The following is a 17,275-nucleotide window of genomic DNA, read 5'->3' as shown; positions in this document are numbered from 1 at the left end:
AGGTTATTTAAGATGTGAACTAAGACAATGGATATTAGAGTGACAGCCGTCTTTTTGATCAGTCCACAGAGGTCTCATAGTTGGCAGTAAAAGGACTATTATGAGACCTTCATGAACATCTGTGATTCCAAGAAAAAAGAAAGCAATGAAAGATGTTGCCAAGATGTAACTGCGTCCATTTTAATAAATGCATACAAAAAGGCCTAAAGCATGTTTTTAAAATGATTCAAACAAAAAATTATGATTAGATTCATAAAGAACTGTTATAATGAAATCATCCATGTAAGAGGCGATTCCTGTTTTTTTGTTTTTTTTTTTTAATTATCTAAACTGACTTCCAAATTTAAATTTGAGGGACTTTTTTGTTTTGGAGGAGGAAAAGGAGGAAGAGGAGGAGGAAGAAAACACACTAAATGAACCAGAAATATAGTTAGTTCATCCTAGCTGGTTGATAGCCAGGTCTTTCTGACAAACAAACTACACTTACAGCAGAACAGTACATTCTGGTAAAATATGCATATGCCAATCATTCAGTAGGCTGCAGTTTAAGGATCTGCATGGCAGATGGAAATTGTGAACTCTCAGGGCTTAATCCCTTGTTAGGTCATTTACTGTCTCTTCCTCTTCCCTAACTTGATGGTCTTCAGCAGCAAAGAGGTTCAACTAAATATCTTTACAAAAGGAAATTAGTAATTTAAAGTATGTAAAAGGAACTTATGCTGGGAGAAAAATCAGCTGGCTACAGGCGCATGCATAACCAAACAGGGAAAGCAGTGATCATCCCAAAGCCTTTTGATTGCTTATCAGAGCTTGCTTCAGTTGCATTAAGCCAAACTGGTGCTGCCTTTCTCCTTTTGCGCTCTGCACACTGTTAGTGCTCACCTGCAGCTTTCCTTCCAAAATAGCCCATTACATGACTGTACAGATCCCTCAGTGGAGCCTCTGGTGGCATTCTGTTCTGCCTCTGTGGGGAAACATTTGCCTTCGGCTTCGAAAGAGCATGTACAACAGTTTTATAAACACCACCCAGGGAGCCCTGCTGTTGTGCTGTCTCCTGACCCGACGACCTAAATGCACTACGACTATGTAACTGATTAACTGCAATACCTTCTTTTTGCAACATGGCTGCTTGAGTTTCTGTAGATTCCTTAATTTGCTTGCTACCAACTGAAGCAGCATTGATCACATCTAGAGGTCTATAAATTCCAGGTCTAACCAGCTCCATGACAGCTGATGAGCTGGTGCTTGTGCTGGTACTGCTGTTGCTACCACTACCACTACTACTGAAGCCACTGAGTTTACGAAGTCTTGCTTTCCAAGGGGCCTCTTTGTTCTCAAGAGGATTGTAAAATTGAACTGATTCTGTAGATGGTCTAAAAGTAACGTGAACACTATTTCTTTTCTTAGTTGTTATTTTCATGATTTTGGCCCTATGAGTTACTGTTTCAGATATACTCCTTTTAGCTGGTGAGAGTTTGCTTGTGCCTGTAGTGTGAGCCATCTGAGGGTTAACTTGTGCTTTAGGAAGAACTTTCTTTGCATGCATAACACGTGAGTTGGTTATTTTTTCGTTAAACTGGGCACTTTGATGCTTTTTGGCTAATGCTGCTTCCACAGCTAAATCTACATCAGCTTCAGTGGCTGTTTGCCTGCACAGGTATCTCTTCCCTTCTTTGCTATTAGGACTACTTGACCCGTGATCAAACAAACTTTCACGTTGTTTATCAATATTTAATTGTTTGGCTTTATCAAGTGCTTGATTTCTTGTAAAATTGTCTACTTGAGTAGGTGCAATATTACTTATAAAGCCACTTTGGTTTTGATCTAGGTGCAGCTCTGTGTTATCACCTCTTTCTGCAACAGTGACGCTATTCACGCATTGACCGGTCTGATCTCTATTTTCTAATCCATCCATCGGTAATCTATCATTCCTATTTACTGATGTATCAACTTCGTGAGCGGAAGCCTCATATTTATCTATCTCAAAGTTACCGCAAAGTTCTTCTTTTTCTTTAAGATATTCTCTCAGAGAGGAAAGAAGATCATCTTCACCTTCAAGGTCAACATATTGGCTTTGTTCAAAGGCTGTATTTGCAAATTCTACTGGCCCTATTAAATGACAGAGATGGTCATAAATACTATCCCCAACTTCCAAGGAGGACTCTCTGCTATTTGTATCAGTAATATGGCTTTCAGTGGATCTATGCATTGAAGAGGTCTCAGTGGAACTCTGTAAGCTTGGAGCATGATGGGATGAACTGTCAATGACAGGAACTGCACCTTTGGCTCGTTCAACTGCAAATGGTTCCAGGATGTCAGAGGTGCTGCTACTTCGTGGCAGTGGCTGTTCCTCATTCAATGCACCAAAAACTTCACTTGGAGTATCCTCACTCTGTGAAAAATGTCTGACTCGAGATGGACGTGGAAGAATTTGAGCATCATCAATATCTGTAGGAAAAAAGTATATGTAATATGCACTAAAATACACATACAGAGATAATATTGCTTTACCACTACATCCTAATTATGTGATTTAAAAAGCCAGAAAAGTCCAGAGCCTTGTTTTCTTAAGTACAACAAAAAATACTTTTTCCAGTACTAGAATGTTAAAAACACACACACATAATATCCAGTACAGAATGTAATATAAATGAGTTAGACCATCAGAACACAGTTTTAAATGTTAACATGCACGAGAACAGACAGTGAGATCATGGAACATTTGGAAATACAGTTAAAGCTAGGGCTGTGCCAATAAGTTCAATAATTTAACTTCTTGTTCAAGAAATGGTTACCTGGAATACAAATTAGCATAACAGTAGTACCCTTCAGGGAATTTAAATCTTCAGAAATACACAACTCGAAAGAGAACATATAGTTTTTCTGGAAAACTAGTGTTCTCCACAGAAGTGGAAAACTATCACTTTTTTGTAACTTCTGTGAATGTATATAAATTACAGAAATATCAGGAAGTATAATATCATACAATTATGTATATTATGGCATATGTAATATAGCATATACCTGAAGACTTAATAATTAAAAAAAAAATAAATGACAGGGAAGAGTTGGGCCTATAGTGAAAAGATAACTGTCAGGACAAATAGTCAGGATACATAGTCAGGATTATAAAATCAGTCATTATGAAGGATAATTTAAAGACATACCTTCTTTTCTTAAAAGGATGGATTTGTGGTATGTCTCTAGTCTTCAAAAAGCAAAACTGAACACTAAAAAGACACTTCCCCCTCTTCTTTCAGCATTACTCAAGTAAATGTAACAGTCTTCAGAATTACCAAATTAAGGACCCACTACTGAAAAAATCCTGCAGCCACACAACAGTTAACATTAGAGTAAAACCACTTTTATTCATGAAAAGACAAGAATATTTGTTATGACTATTTAAATTAGTGATTCCTTGTCTCTGTTGAGACTGCTAATATGTTAGCATCAGCACAAGTCAGAGTTAACTGTAATGAAAGCTGCAGTTCCAATACAGATCACCTCGGAAATGCACAAAAGTATTTTCAGCCCACTTCACATCATCCACCAAAATGAGGATCCATTACATTCCTCTCCAGATTTCCTGATATGCTACAGGGAACACTACATACCCTGAAATCACTGGTGTGGGCATGCCTAAGTGTCTCTTACAGACCATTCAACTAATTACAGGAATTCAAGCTACCTCAAGCAGTCTTTTTAAGGGATAGGCACTTGAGCATTAAGGTAAAAACATCTTCCTCAATTTTATGTTGGTTTGTTTTTGATAGAATCCATTATTTCCCAGGTTTGCTTTTTACTACCTACAACTTAAAAAGTTGTAGATACACTGTTATGTCAGGAATAACAATAAAGCGCTTAAAGGAACATCATCAAGATTTACTTGCCACAACAAACAAACTTACCTTGTTGGTCTACCTAGAAAGATTTATCTTCAGGACTGCAGTGGTGAATTTACTTTTAACCAGCACACTCCAAAATTTATTTTAAGCCCCCTCCCCCAAATCTGATTTGTTACTGTCAAAATAATAAAAAACTATGTTGAATTAATTAAAAGTATTTTAAATGAATTACTTCATGGATATCTATAACTATGACAATTATATATAGTTATGATAATCTGAAGTTGTCTTAAAAACCTATTTTCAAGTATTCATATCTTTCTGAGAAAGTTAGAGCTGGAGCTGAATTTTCTCATTTTCTTTTCGAGCAAAGCATATACGCTGGAGGAAACTGATACATTTGTGTGTAACTAAATATGTACGTCAATGAAGATGAAAAGTGGTATTTCCATGCTCAATTTTTGAGGGGCGTTGTAATTAAAAAATTAAAGTTTGAGACCTGATTTACAATTTACTGAACTGTAAAGCAGCTATTACAGAGGAAACAGAGGTCTGTATTGGAAAAGAAAATACATATCCAAGCTCTTTCAGAAAATAAGCATGAGCTGACAATTGTCGTATATTGTGTAATTTATCATTCCTTTCCTTTCTATTCAGCTTTGATCAGCAGCAGATTTCTCAACAATGTTCTTGTTCAATATATTATTAAGTATATAAATTAACATGCACTGATATGAATGGTGTCTCTGTCCAGTCAGAACTGCTGTTTCCGACTCTGTCGATTTAGGCAGATATTAACACAACAGTTACGCTTATATCATACTCTCAAGGCTTTCTTTGCAGTCATAAGAAATTGGTCTCTATCTGAAAGCAGTGACTGTGGACCATAGGATTCAGCTCAAAATATATGTGATAATATATGCTATATACGAGATAAATATATATACATATAATACACTGATCTCATCCTGAGCCCTCAATACGCATCTTTTACATGTTTTATATATTCAGCCTTATAGACAACTAAAGCACCAGCCTGAAGATCACACACTGTTCATACATGCAGTGATTATGATTTTCTAGGATGTAAAAAATTACTGGATGGAGAACTCCAAATATATGCACAACAAGCAGCTCCACACATTGAAACAAATTCAGCTAGATTTATTTCAATGTTGATCCAGTATTACTTTTAGGTGGCTCAATGACACATATGCATGACTAGCACATACAACTACGCAAACATTTTCAAACAAACATATTGTGCTTGCACCATCAGAGAGTTCTTTTTTGTAGAACAGAGAAAGAAATTAAGGAAATTAAAAATAAATTAAGTTACTGAAATCGCAGCACTGAAAATACAAACAATGTTTAAAAATCCAAAGGAACAATCTCCTTGGCAATCAGGGCTCATTCTTGCACAGTGGTATACATCAAATCAGGATGCCATCAATTCCTAAAGAGTTTGCACTATCTACACTGCAATTGTGCCCCAGAAAGCTTTGTATATGACATGGTACATATGCTTAAAAGAAACACTGGCCTAGTTCCTAGGATGTTACAGGGAGGTGGTATTACACAGAGGAAGAGATTAAAATTAGTAATTTCTAGCCAATCTCACCTGATCACAACTCTCCATAATCCAGTTTTACCTCCCCTTCTGCTAGGGGGCAAAGAGAATAGTTTCTCAGCGCCGGGTGTGAGACAGATATGCTAAAATAGGAACTCATACAGAGGCACATTCTGACAAGGCGGCATGAGGGCAAGTAGAAGATTCCCATATAACCTCAGGACAGAATTATATTTCATCATGGCAAGCTAGTCAGCAAGTGGAGAAAAAATAATGTTTTCTGTTTCTCAACCTTCTTTTTGATTCATTTACCTAAAAAACCTCATTCTGAGAGTTTCCAGGATTCATGAATAATTATAGCCACACTGACATTACAGTTCTGATTTATTTGTATTTCAGCTCAATGATTATTTCACTGAAGTTTTACACTTATTAGGGAGTAAAGTTGTAAAGGCATAATATATATCTCCCCTCACATTAGTTTTTCCTCCAATTCTTTTAGTCCCAATGTATAGGAAACACCTCCCACTTGCAATTCATTAGTCTGCAGTTGTGCTCTGTCTCTGTCTACCCTTTCTCCTCCTTCTCCTCCACCTTTAAGACTGTTGTCTGCTTCTGGGAACCTTGCCTACATCTCACCAACAATGTTTCTTTCCACAAGGAGTCCTGTAGCTGCATGGTCTTGTAGCAACAGAAAGTCCAGGAATTAAGTGCATTTTACTGGTTATCCTACAAAATTCAGTCTTACACATTTACAAGATTCTAATAGGTTAAAAACAATTCTTAAACCACAAATTTCCACTTTCACTTTCTGGATCCCATTTAAAAAGTTGCAACTATTCTGTACATGGAAATAGAGCGTAACTTAGATGTGACATGAGGGAGCTACAATCTTAAGAAAAGCATCCTCTACATACAGCCAAACTTGATCTCAACTTTGAGCTTTTGCGCTTTCGTTAATCTACTGACTGACCTTCAAACAGAAACGTTATGACTCCATAAATAATGAACTCTTGTAGGGTATTCTGCCTTCCTCCTGAAAGTTAATATACTGCACTGTACACGTGGTAAGAAGTTTAGGCACAGATGCTTTCTTTTGGGCAACCTGGCAAGTGGTTGGCTGGTGTTCAATGAGTCATTGTCTCAATAAGGAGTTTTGTAAAAAGCTAAAAAGGAGCCAAATACTACTTCAAAGAACTTGAATGAGATTTGGGCATCCTGTTCCTTAGGATCAATTGAAATATCCTATTCTTTGAGTTCTGTTGGTCCTGAAAGCCATTTTGGAAAACAGGGGTATTCAGATAATGGTGAAACAAGAGGAAGGGCTGTCACAGCTAGCTAATTATCTTCCATTACCGAAAGCATGTTGATGATAAAAACAGTTTCATTACTTCTCAAATTATATGCTGCACATCTGGGCACAGAAGGCTTTCAAAAAAAGAATATAATCACTGTAAGGACAAAAGGTAAGGAAAATGACAAAGCTCCATGTTTAAAAACACACAAAAGAAAGAGAGTAAGAGGGAGAGAGCGCAAAAGTGCAGAAAATCAAAACAGCAAAGCGCACTCTGATCCAGTGGATAGTTTTTCCTTCACTCCAACTGCCATCCCCCAATCAACATTATAACACTTTCTTTTCTTCACTACGGCTTTTTAGTCTTCTGGTAACATTCAAGATTCTTGGGCACACGACGAAGCCGTTTCGAAAAGTGACCATCTGTTTGAGAACAGACCTAGAACAGGCAGGGCTCTAAAACTTTTTCTTTGCTAGAACTGCTGTAAACTTATTTCACTTTTCAAAATAGCACTGGTTGTGCTATTTTTCTATCAGATTAATATCAATGGAAAGGATAACAGCAAAAAAGCTGTGGGATTTGGGACATATCAGAAGAAAGAAGCAAGCCAGGACTTCTCAGAAACATGGATAATAAACTTGACAGTAAACACAACTTGTGTACAACCATATGCCTTATCTAAAACAGGATAATTAACTATTTGTGACTATATATGATATGATAACAGCTCATTGTGAAAGCTAATTCCCTTCTGCAGGTGCTCCAAGATCTTCATTAAGAACTGAGTATGGAAAACAATGGTAAGCCCAGGTAACATTTCATTCCTAGTAGGCTGTCTGTGTGTCCAAAGAAAGCTACTGTCCAACTTCCAGCCAACCATCCTGCAGGGTGAAACATCATTTTATGGTACACTATAACCCTGTGCAAAATGTATTATTTTGGAAATGAAACCAAACTACAGCTCTTCAGAATTTGAACCTGTACACAATTTTTTACATTTATATATATATATAAATGCAAAATAGGCACACTGTAAAACATACTATACAATACCACATGGCTTCTTCAAATATTCTTTTTTAAGGATAGCTAAATTATATCATTATCATGGTTGTCCACACAACATCTATGACAATGAATTCAAAAATTTATGTAGAAAGATTTTTTAATGAGTCAAACTAAAATTATTTTCATCTTTTCCCTCTCTTACTCATCACAAATAAAAGCTTTAGATTAGATGTATTATATGGTAGACAGATGCTATATGACCACTTACTAATAAATTGAAAAAAGCAAGAGATTTCTCTAATTTTTGCTTTTATGATAGCAAACATTGGCACAGCACTAACTTCTAACAGTTCCAGAATGATTTGCAAATATAGCATGATATTTTACGTAACTCAAAATGTTCATTCTTAATCTCTTCCCCTCCCCCCCCTCCCCCAAGTATTTTTACTTTGAAGAATTTACTGATTTAGCAGAATTTGAAAGCAGAAGATTTAAAAAAGTGATAAAGGGGGTGCAGAAATTAGCAGAGGTGGCACTACCTGAAAGCTCATCAGAAAGGGGAGTGAGAACAATATCAGGCAAGAAGGGTTTGGAAGTATGGATCAGAACAGGAGCACTTTTAGCACTGCGTATATAGGCCGATGGCAGAGCACATTCACCAATGGATCGGCTTCTCATGGCTTTAAAAAGGAAAAGAAAGAAGTGGGGAAGGAAAAAAGAAGAGTGACTATAATGAAAGGCTTGTGTCACAGAAAAAGCAGCAACAGAGAAAACAAAGATAAAAAGGAAGAAAATTCAAAAATTAAAACATTTCAGCACGGCAGATATTGGCAGAGCTGTAAGAAAGAAAAAATCAGTGTACACATAAGACATTTTGAGTTTTTAACTTTTATGTAAAGCAGCAACGATGCCTTTATTATGACTATTATAAAGATTTTGCATTAAAATCAAGAAAGTAATTAACATTCTTTTTTCCACTGCATCAGGGGTTGAAAAATCAAAGTTAAAAACCACTGCACAAGCACTCAGAACTTGAAATTTTGCAACTGAAAACGCAATTTACACTATGTTTGCATTTTTCTAGTTTTCTTTGATACTCCTGAACAAGTATTTCTGATTCTTATACACACCCATAACCTTGAATTCAAGATTTTCCAAAAGAGATTGAAAAGCACTGAGAAAATTATGAATTCTGCCTGTAGAAATTTGCAATACAACACAGTATAGTTTCACATAAAAATGAAGTGACTGAAGTGAAATGGTTTGTCAACAAAAAGTGTTAAACTGACTTTATTAGCCTTAGGTTCTGGCTTTTAATAGATACTGGATAAATATTGCTAAGCTAGTTCACCTTTTCATACCTCTTATCAGCAGTCCTTCCTGCAGAAGGAAAACTTTACATAAGAATCTTGGCATCAGGATCAAGGTTATATTTGCAGCTTTTCCAATAGGTTTAAAGTGAAACCCTGCATATCATTTGTTTTCCTTTGTCAGAGTACCAACAAAAATAGATACTGCATTCCACTTCAAAGAACAGCTAAAGCTCTTCAAAAAGTAAAAAACATGGTTTCAAGCAGTTTCCTTTTTAAATTGTTGTGAATTTGATAATTATTTTTAAATGGTCACCGATAAACTTCTTTTATGGAAATTTCAGCACATTACATAAGCATTGTCAGCACTATATTTAATCAGTCTTTGAATTCTGCTGTATATGTATTTTTTTGCCTGATCTGACAGGAATCAGAAGTACATGAATGGAACAGAGTAAAAGTTGAGCACATCACACTCGTAAATCCAGTAAAAAGAACTGTCCCTAACACATCAACATGCAGAGAACTTGGGGAGCCAATGTATGTAGAGCAGAAAACACATTTGACAAATGCAGCACAACTTAAGCAGAGCCTTAACATCAATTAGAAAAAACAACTGGGAAAGACAAATGTTTTAAGACTGAAGCCATTCTCTATTAAACTTAGTTCATACAAAATAAATCAACTTAATTATTCTGCCAAAATGGCAAGTATGTGCAAGGCTTTAATTTCTCTTTCTTTAAGAGATACACTATTAAAAGATAGGATACAATGATAGATAGATGCACTACAGGCACCATTGTGCATCTTAAAAATGCAGGCAAGAGAAAAAACCTCAGGCTACATACTAAATAAACCAAGCTTTTGAGACTGGATACTAGGTTGATAACAAGTCCTAAAATGAAGTGTCCCTTGTAATTTGGAATCCTTCCCACGTTATTACACTGATCCTAACAAGGGAGGTAGAATGACCCATTTACAATTAGGAAGGTGGAAAATTTAAAGCAATTTTTAAAGGAAAAATTGTAGCTTATTATTATCAAAAGGAAAATTAATTTTGAGTGCTGTGAAAGGAAAATGTGATGTCACAGTGAAATAAGCAGTCAAGTAGAGGTAGACTTACTTCCAGAATGTGGAATAGATATTTTGACAGCTGAAAACCTGTGTTGCTTCCCCCTGCTCTGCCAGTACATTCAGTATAGAAAAATAAAAATAAAAACCATAATTTGCCTTGCGTACGGAATGTGTGAAGCTGGAAAGAGGAAGTAGAGGGAACAAAGGCAATAAAAACAGACTGCCATACTTGATGGTGTTTTTTTAGTTTGGCCTGTTTCACCCTGATGTACTATTTGGGCCTCAACTGTCTTACAAGAAATCACCTTTCACTGTTCTTGCCTATAGACAAGAGCAGAACTATGGATTAGTAAACTATGTCTGATATAATATCTTTATAGGATGAGAATCTGCTGCCTAAGCTACATATTCCATTTCTAGCCCAGTATAAGATTTTTCAACCCATATGCATACTATATTTAAAGGCCCTTTTCCAAAAATTACTTTACATAAGTTTAGGCTAAAAATGTACACACTGCATATCAGAAAAGATGTGATTTTTCTTTGAGTAAAACACACACACAATCTTGGTGCGCAATAAATGCGTGCTGGCATGAGGATGGCTCAAAAATAGATGTGCACAGATGTACACAAAATGTGTACAACAAAACACAGATGAAAAAGAAACCCCAGGTTTTTCTTACAATAATATATTCAACACGCATACACTCCACAGTCAGACTTAAGGCATATATTACTGACAATTAAAGGAAACATCCTGCATATCAAATACCATGCAACACATCTGAGGTCTGACTCAACTGCAAACTTAGCTTGTGGAGTTGAACTGAAAGGGAGGATCTGACCAGCAAAATGTTATATAGAAGATTTTACTTATTGTGACTGTAAACCAGTTTTTGTTATATGACCACGTTTTAACTGGCACAGAACAGGAAGCACCTGAACAGCTCTTAGCAGACCTGAGAGACAATAACAAGCAACTGTTTGCAGACAGTTAGGACACATGTACATTTGCTTCAGTAACATCTTAAAAACTGAAGGGTCTGGGGTTCTGCTTCTGGCAACTTCTTTTGGGCTTTTCACCTTTTAAAAATCACTCTACTAATGCTGAGATGCTTGTCCACAGATGGTATTCTATAATATGAATAGAGTCAAAATTTTAACTGGTTACAGTAATACAAGCTTCGCTTATTAATATCAAATATGTAACATAATTGGAAGAAAGGAACAAAAACAAGGAAAAGTACAATGCAACTAAAACCAGATTGGTTTGCTGCTAACCGGCTCAACATACAGCTTGACGAGGAGAAATTTCAGTGATTTACGGCTAAAGTCATATAAATAGCAATAGTAGCAAAACAAAGCCATTCATAAATTGACCAAAGAGCAGTACCTTCTGACAGAATATCTCGATATACTTTGAGAAGAAGAAATTTTAACAGGAGCTTTACCTTGTTAACACAATGAAGATTCAAAACAAAAACATTGCAACAGTTAGCCACAGACTATCTACAGAGAAGCAGAAATTACATTTAAAATATCTTGTGATTCATAAGAAAAACTGTTCATTCAAACTAGAAGCCATCAGCATGAGATACAGGAAGAGCAGTGTAGCATTTGAACGTACGAAAAGCCAGGCATTTCTGGAGTAGTCACTTCATTTTCTCATGTGTCTGTACGGCTTCTAGCACAACCAAGTCTCCCACCCCCACAAAAGTCTTTAGATGCTACTAGTAAACACATTTTAAAAAATGGAACAACAGCATTTTAAAGTATAATAAAACATAAATCTTGGCTAAATAACCTCTGTGACTGAAAAAAATCTAAATTAATTGCAAAGATTTTGGAAAGGGAAAGAAAATGTTAATTTCTGAAAAGCTAACACAACACACTGAACAGCAAATGCGCATTCCTAGTTTCTAAAACTGTGTCAGAATGTACCTGCTTCCAGGAAGTATCAGTGAAGCAGCAACACACAATGACTGAAGCCAACACTATTACAGAGCTAGCGAAAAAGCAAGAGATATTCCTTAGAATTTTTTTTTTTTTTTAACATAGGGAAGTAAAATCACTGCAATTTTCCTTTGCTTAATGGATAGCACTGAGATCATCTGAAGAGACAATAGAGTAAGGAAATTTGCAGTCCAGTTCATTTTAAGATATTCTAAGCAAATTACATGAATGTCTATGAGTCTTCTTCTGAACAATCCACCTAGAACAGTCTCGTGTCACCCATTTCTAACATAGGAAAGAGTATCTGCAAATAATGAAGCTGAGAAATACATCACTTTAGGAATGGAGATCTGCACACATGGATGCTCATCTTTCATTTAAGCAAGTTTCAGGATATAGTCAAAGGCAGCACATTTTATGAACTATGCAGTTATACATATTTCTCACACTTTTCTTCGGATAATTGGAAAATACACTACAAATTTTGCGCAAAATGTATGAAAATATGCATTTAAAAAAGCCTTCTCTTAACTACCTATCTATACCACTGCTCAAACTATTCCAGCTTTTTTCTGTCATACACATACAGCTGCATTGTTTTTCTAACACAGCTCAAGCATGAGCATATCATCAAACACATTAAGAATTAACACAACAATTGCATTACTTTTATTTGTACTAACTCTCAATTTAGTAACCACAAGCTATTCAGCTATCCTCAAAGCAAATAAGACTGCACAACGTACACCCACATATCTAATTATTGTAGAGAGTAAACTTTTGTGGAAAGCGGTTATCCATACAGCTTGAAAACCCTTACGAATTTCTTCCCTTTTTCAAATGTCACTTGTATCATCTTTTACAGATACATACCAACTGTTTTCTGCCGTACTATGCTTCTTGCCTTTTCTGTTCCTGGAGAACCAGTGGTTGTAGCACTGCGCTGTCGCATTGGTGCCTGTCCAGGCTGATCACGACTCCAGCCTCTAGAAAAGGACTTATCAACAGACGATTTTTGGAATTCATGCCCAATCCCTACAAAAACAGAATTGAAAAGCTATTTCAAAGGATTAAGTGAATTGATATCACCAAATATTTGTAGTTACACTCTTTCAAATATGTTCTATCCAATTCTAAATCTATTATGTTATCAAAGCAAGCATGATTTTAAAAGCTAAGCAATACATTACTTAAATAATCTCTACGAAACCCACTTAGATAGCATTAACTGAGGGATACTCAAACTTGTTCAGAAGCACTGGTGTTTCTGAACGTTGGTGCTTAGCCAATTGTGATTTTTTTTTCTGACCAACTGAGTGTAAAAGATCAAGAAAACTGGGTTTACAAAGGATGTAGACTGATAAAAATATGTAATTATTGAAATTTTTCCTCTGTCTCAATCTTTGTTGTTCCTATTAGACAAGACACACAAAATCGTATGTTGAAGAAAGACCATTAATATTGGAGGTTTGTTTTTTTTTGCCAAAAATGTTGTGGCACTTCAGAAACATAAAATAAAGATGATGAAACATTTTAACATGAAATGTAAAAGAAAAAAAATGGGATGATGGGCTCAGAGAACAAGGCTTTTTGGAAATTCACAAAAATACTATTATACCAAGACTAAGAAAACAAAAAAATTCAGAATTGACATTTATATCAAAGTAAATAAAGCTCACATGAGGAGCTATCGAAAACTGCATGCAAAAAAAAAATCCCAGTGAACGAAAGAATATTTGCAATATATTTCCTTACCCACTTTGTACTGACTGATATAATACAAATTGATACTTGATTAAAAATCAAAATGATTAAAAGGACATCTTCTTGGAAAGTCAGCTCTAAAACATGTTCATTATTATTAGCAAATAAGCAGGGCTAAGGAAGTTCGGCATAATCTGTATGTGATTTATTACTTCCAAACCCCATACTATTTAAATATGCAACTCACATTTAATAATGGATGACTTCACTGGAACTCTCTGAATGCTAGTTACTTACACAAACTCCTCTCACATGGCTCTGTATGGGTGATTTTGCTTTCATGAGTATACGCAAATTTTTCAAAATGTTTTCTTAAAGCCTATATTCAAATAGGTATACACATTCTTATCCCAACTTTTTTTTGGTTTTTGTTTTTTCTTTACTCTCAGTCTTTTGGAAGAAAAATTAGAAAGTTCTATAGCAGAAAAAAATGAAAAAGCATGCTCTCTGAAACAACTCCTCTGGGCCAACTAAAGAGAAAGGTACGTTTGTTCAGTCATTACATGGCAAAAGAACAAAATGAAAGTGTGAATAATGTCTCTGCCCCCAAGATGAAGAATTTGGAAGGATGTGAAATCTGTTTAGCAAAAACAGCTTACAGGAATGTCCTTAGGAGAGGGAAACAAAATCTACATTGATTATTTCTCACTGACAAACCCTAAGGTATTAGTAGGAAGTGCCTTCACTCAGGTTTGAATGCAGAATTGCATCAGAGAAATCAATACAGAGAAATTAAAAAGAAGACTAAACACTGTATTTTTTCCATCTTTACTACTCATCTGATATATAACCCTGCTTTATAGTGTTAGATCTCAAAGCACTTTTTAAAGGAGAACAGTATCATTAACCATGATTTACAGATGGGAAAACAAAGAAGTGATTGGCCATTGTCACATGTAGAAAATCAGTCTCTGACCTAGGAACACAATCCAGGTTTTGTGAAACTCAGTCCAGCACTCTACAGAGGAGAACAGACTTCCTGTCCCTTAACAATTCCAGAATTGTAACAATACAAGCAAACAGCCCCCCTCTCTGTCCCCACATTATGTCCTATAGAATATTACTTGCATTGTATAGGATTCAGTTTAAAGACTGGTACTATTCATATACATTATTAAAAATATCCTTTCTTTTAAACAGTCAGATGAGTTCACTTTGACGAAACCAGTCTTCAGCAAGGCTTAACAATGAATTACTGCTCAAACAAAACTATGCAAGCTTGATCTTTCACCAACACTCATGAGATTTCAGGATCAATATTTCAATTATGTTTACAATATTCACTTGCTATCTAGCTAATTTTTACCAGACATGTAATCTTTGTTACTTTCAGGAAGTTAAGATTGGGACTCAACTATTTAATTGCTTTGTTAAAGAAGAAAGGCATAATCTACTGTAGTGTACAATTTCAGGCTTAATTCTACAAATCTTTAAGGATTAAATTCTATATGTGCCTAACTATCTGCAGGACTAAATCTCTATACTAGAAGTTTTTGGAGGTTCTAAAAGGCAGCATCGTCCTAAAGAAGCTGGGTTATTTCAGGTGACAGAGATGCCTAATTAGGTACACTAGAAAAGCTGGACCCGCTTCTGCTGTGTCCAGCATCTCATTTCCCCATCTCAAATTCAAATGATGTATATACAGTATTGTCTTACCTTTGCCTTTATGTTTTTTCTGCTTCTGCTCACTTAATTTATCCAACGGCAGGTCACTGAGGTCCAGGCTGTACAAGTTTCTAGCTAATACTTTAGTTAGTGTCTCCATTGTCAGTGACCACTCTGTGGCCAGCTCTTCCCAATATGTCAGTGATGACATTACAGACAGCAAGTCATCCCAAAGTTCTCGAGAGATGTACACATTTAGATTCGCTTTGATCCAAGCTACTATAAGAGTCTAAAAGAATAAAGTGACAAAAGTTGGCTTCCCATCTTAAGATGAAAACATTCAAATGTTACTGCTTAAAAAGAAGCTTCTAACTGCCACAGAAATTTTGGTGTAGTCCTAACAATCCTTTCCACACCAGTACACACTGACCTTTCATGAATTACCAAGTGTTATGCAAACATGGGTTTCTGACTTAGATACAAGAACAAACTGTTTTGATTCATAAGAAATCTTGTCATATCTTAAAAGTAGTGCCAGACAGTTCTGTAAGTGTTTTCAATTAGTTCTGATTGAATTTATATCTTTTCTACTTTTTTTTTCCTGCTATTAAAGAATCTGAAGACAAGTCCCATTCACAGAAGGCATCACAACAGCACTCTGCAACTATAAACTTTGAAGAGATCTGCTATTGCTCTTTTCTGCAAGGAGTAATGCATCAGCTGGTTAAGCCTGAATGACACAGAAGATTTGGTGCTGACTTGAACTAAGAAATTGCAAGGGATGCTAGCTAAAACTGTGCATATTGCCAGTTATCCCACCTCAGCTAATGGCCGGCAGTTTTTAAACTTCATAGTAGCCTGAGAACATTTGTCAGCATGTCATTAAAAATAGTTCAGAAATTATTAGATGTAACCAGCTCTTTAACCCACAGCATTCCCATTATCTGAGTAACATGATCAATAATTTCAGATGACAAACGAGTCAACAGCTTTTGCTGCATCAAATCTCCTGGTCAAAATTAAAATGAATTAATTAAAGTGAATTTATATTTAATTGCCTGAAAAAGAGGTCCTGCAAGTCTTCCTGCTAACGTGGAGTTTTTCCTTCCTTGATACTGCAAGAAAGTTTGGGGTGGTATTTTCAGCACAGATTCTGTAACCCTGAGCAACACAAGTAGCATCTGTTCCCTGCAAAATAACATTAGATTTTGAGTTACCATTTTGCTATACATCTGTCTATCCCAAGATACTTTTAAAGATAATAACTAAGCTTGATTCACCCAAGCACATTTCAAATGGGACACAGTGATTACAAGCAGCCTAACTTGGTGGTTGTTGTAAAAAGAATTAGTCTCATTCCTTTTCACACCTGAATGAGGAATTCCTGTTGCCCTGTACCAGGTCACTCAAGTGTCTATCACTTTCAATGGCCTGAAATTTCAGGCAAAGCTTTACTCACAATTCTATTTGTGATCTGAGCTTATACTTCTTTTTTGTATGAATGAGAGTTTTTGGCCTTGTTGCATTATTGTAAACATACTCCATCAGTTCTTTTATTTGGCATAGAATCTTTGCCATCACGATCTAGAAACACTTCTTTAGAGTGATGTGAAACTGGGGAGGAAATTGCTAATCTAGTGGAATCTGTTTCCTATTATTACTCCTAAATTTCCCAGTGGGTAGTCCCAAACTGACCATTTAGTTCCTAACAAGAGGAGACAAATTTCATGACATGTAATGCCAGGTCTACTTAACCAGAGTTCAGGTGATACTAGTGAGAGACTGAATGCTAACCAAGTTAAAATGGAATAAATGAGCCATCTGAAATACCCTGGCTACTGCTTCCTTGCC

General features: G+C 35.9%; 1 protein-coding gene across 9 annotated transcripts in view; it reads right to left on the bottom strand.

Annotated features, from left to right (window-relative positions):
* The window catches only part of RALGAPA1 (Ral GTPase activating protein catalytic subunit alpha 1), a 134,356-nt gene that overhangs the window by 85,031 nt on the left and 32,050 nt on the right, over positions 1-17,275 (bottom strand). For 4 of the 9 annotated variants that reach the window (XM_064512351.1, XM_064512350.1, XM_064512352.1 and 1 more), the window contains exons 14-18: positions 16,483-16,612; positions 15,476-15,713; positions 12,929-13,090; positions 8,258-8,398; positions 883-2,448 (exon numbers count right to left, since the gene is read on the bottom strand). In XM_064512351.1, the coding sequence (XP_064368421.1) occupies positions 883-2,448; positions 8,258-8,398; positions 12,929-13,090; positions 15,476-15,713; positions 16,483-16,612 (2,237 nt within the window). The remainder of the gene's footprint in view (positions 1-882; positions 2,449-8,257; positions 8,399-12,928; positions 13,091-15,475; positions 15,714-16,482; positions 16,613-17,275) is intronic. The other 5 variants (XM_064512357.1, XM_064512356.1, XM_064512355.1 and 2 more) reach the window with 2 other exon arrangements.

The sequence above is a fragment of the Dromaius novaehollandiae genome, chromosome 5 (assembly GCF_036370855.1).
Source record: "Dromaius novaehollandiae isolate bDroNov1 chromosome 5, bDroNov1.hap1, whole genome shotgun sequence".
NCBI lineage: Eukaryota > Metazoa > Chordata > Aves > Casuariiformes > Dromaiidae > Dromaius > Dromaius novaehollandiae.
Note: the sequence above shows the minus strand (reverse complement) of the source record. Positions and strands in the feature narration are given on the sequence as shown.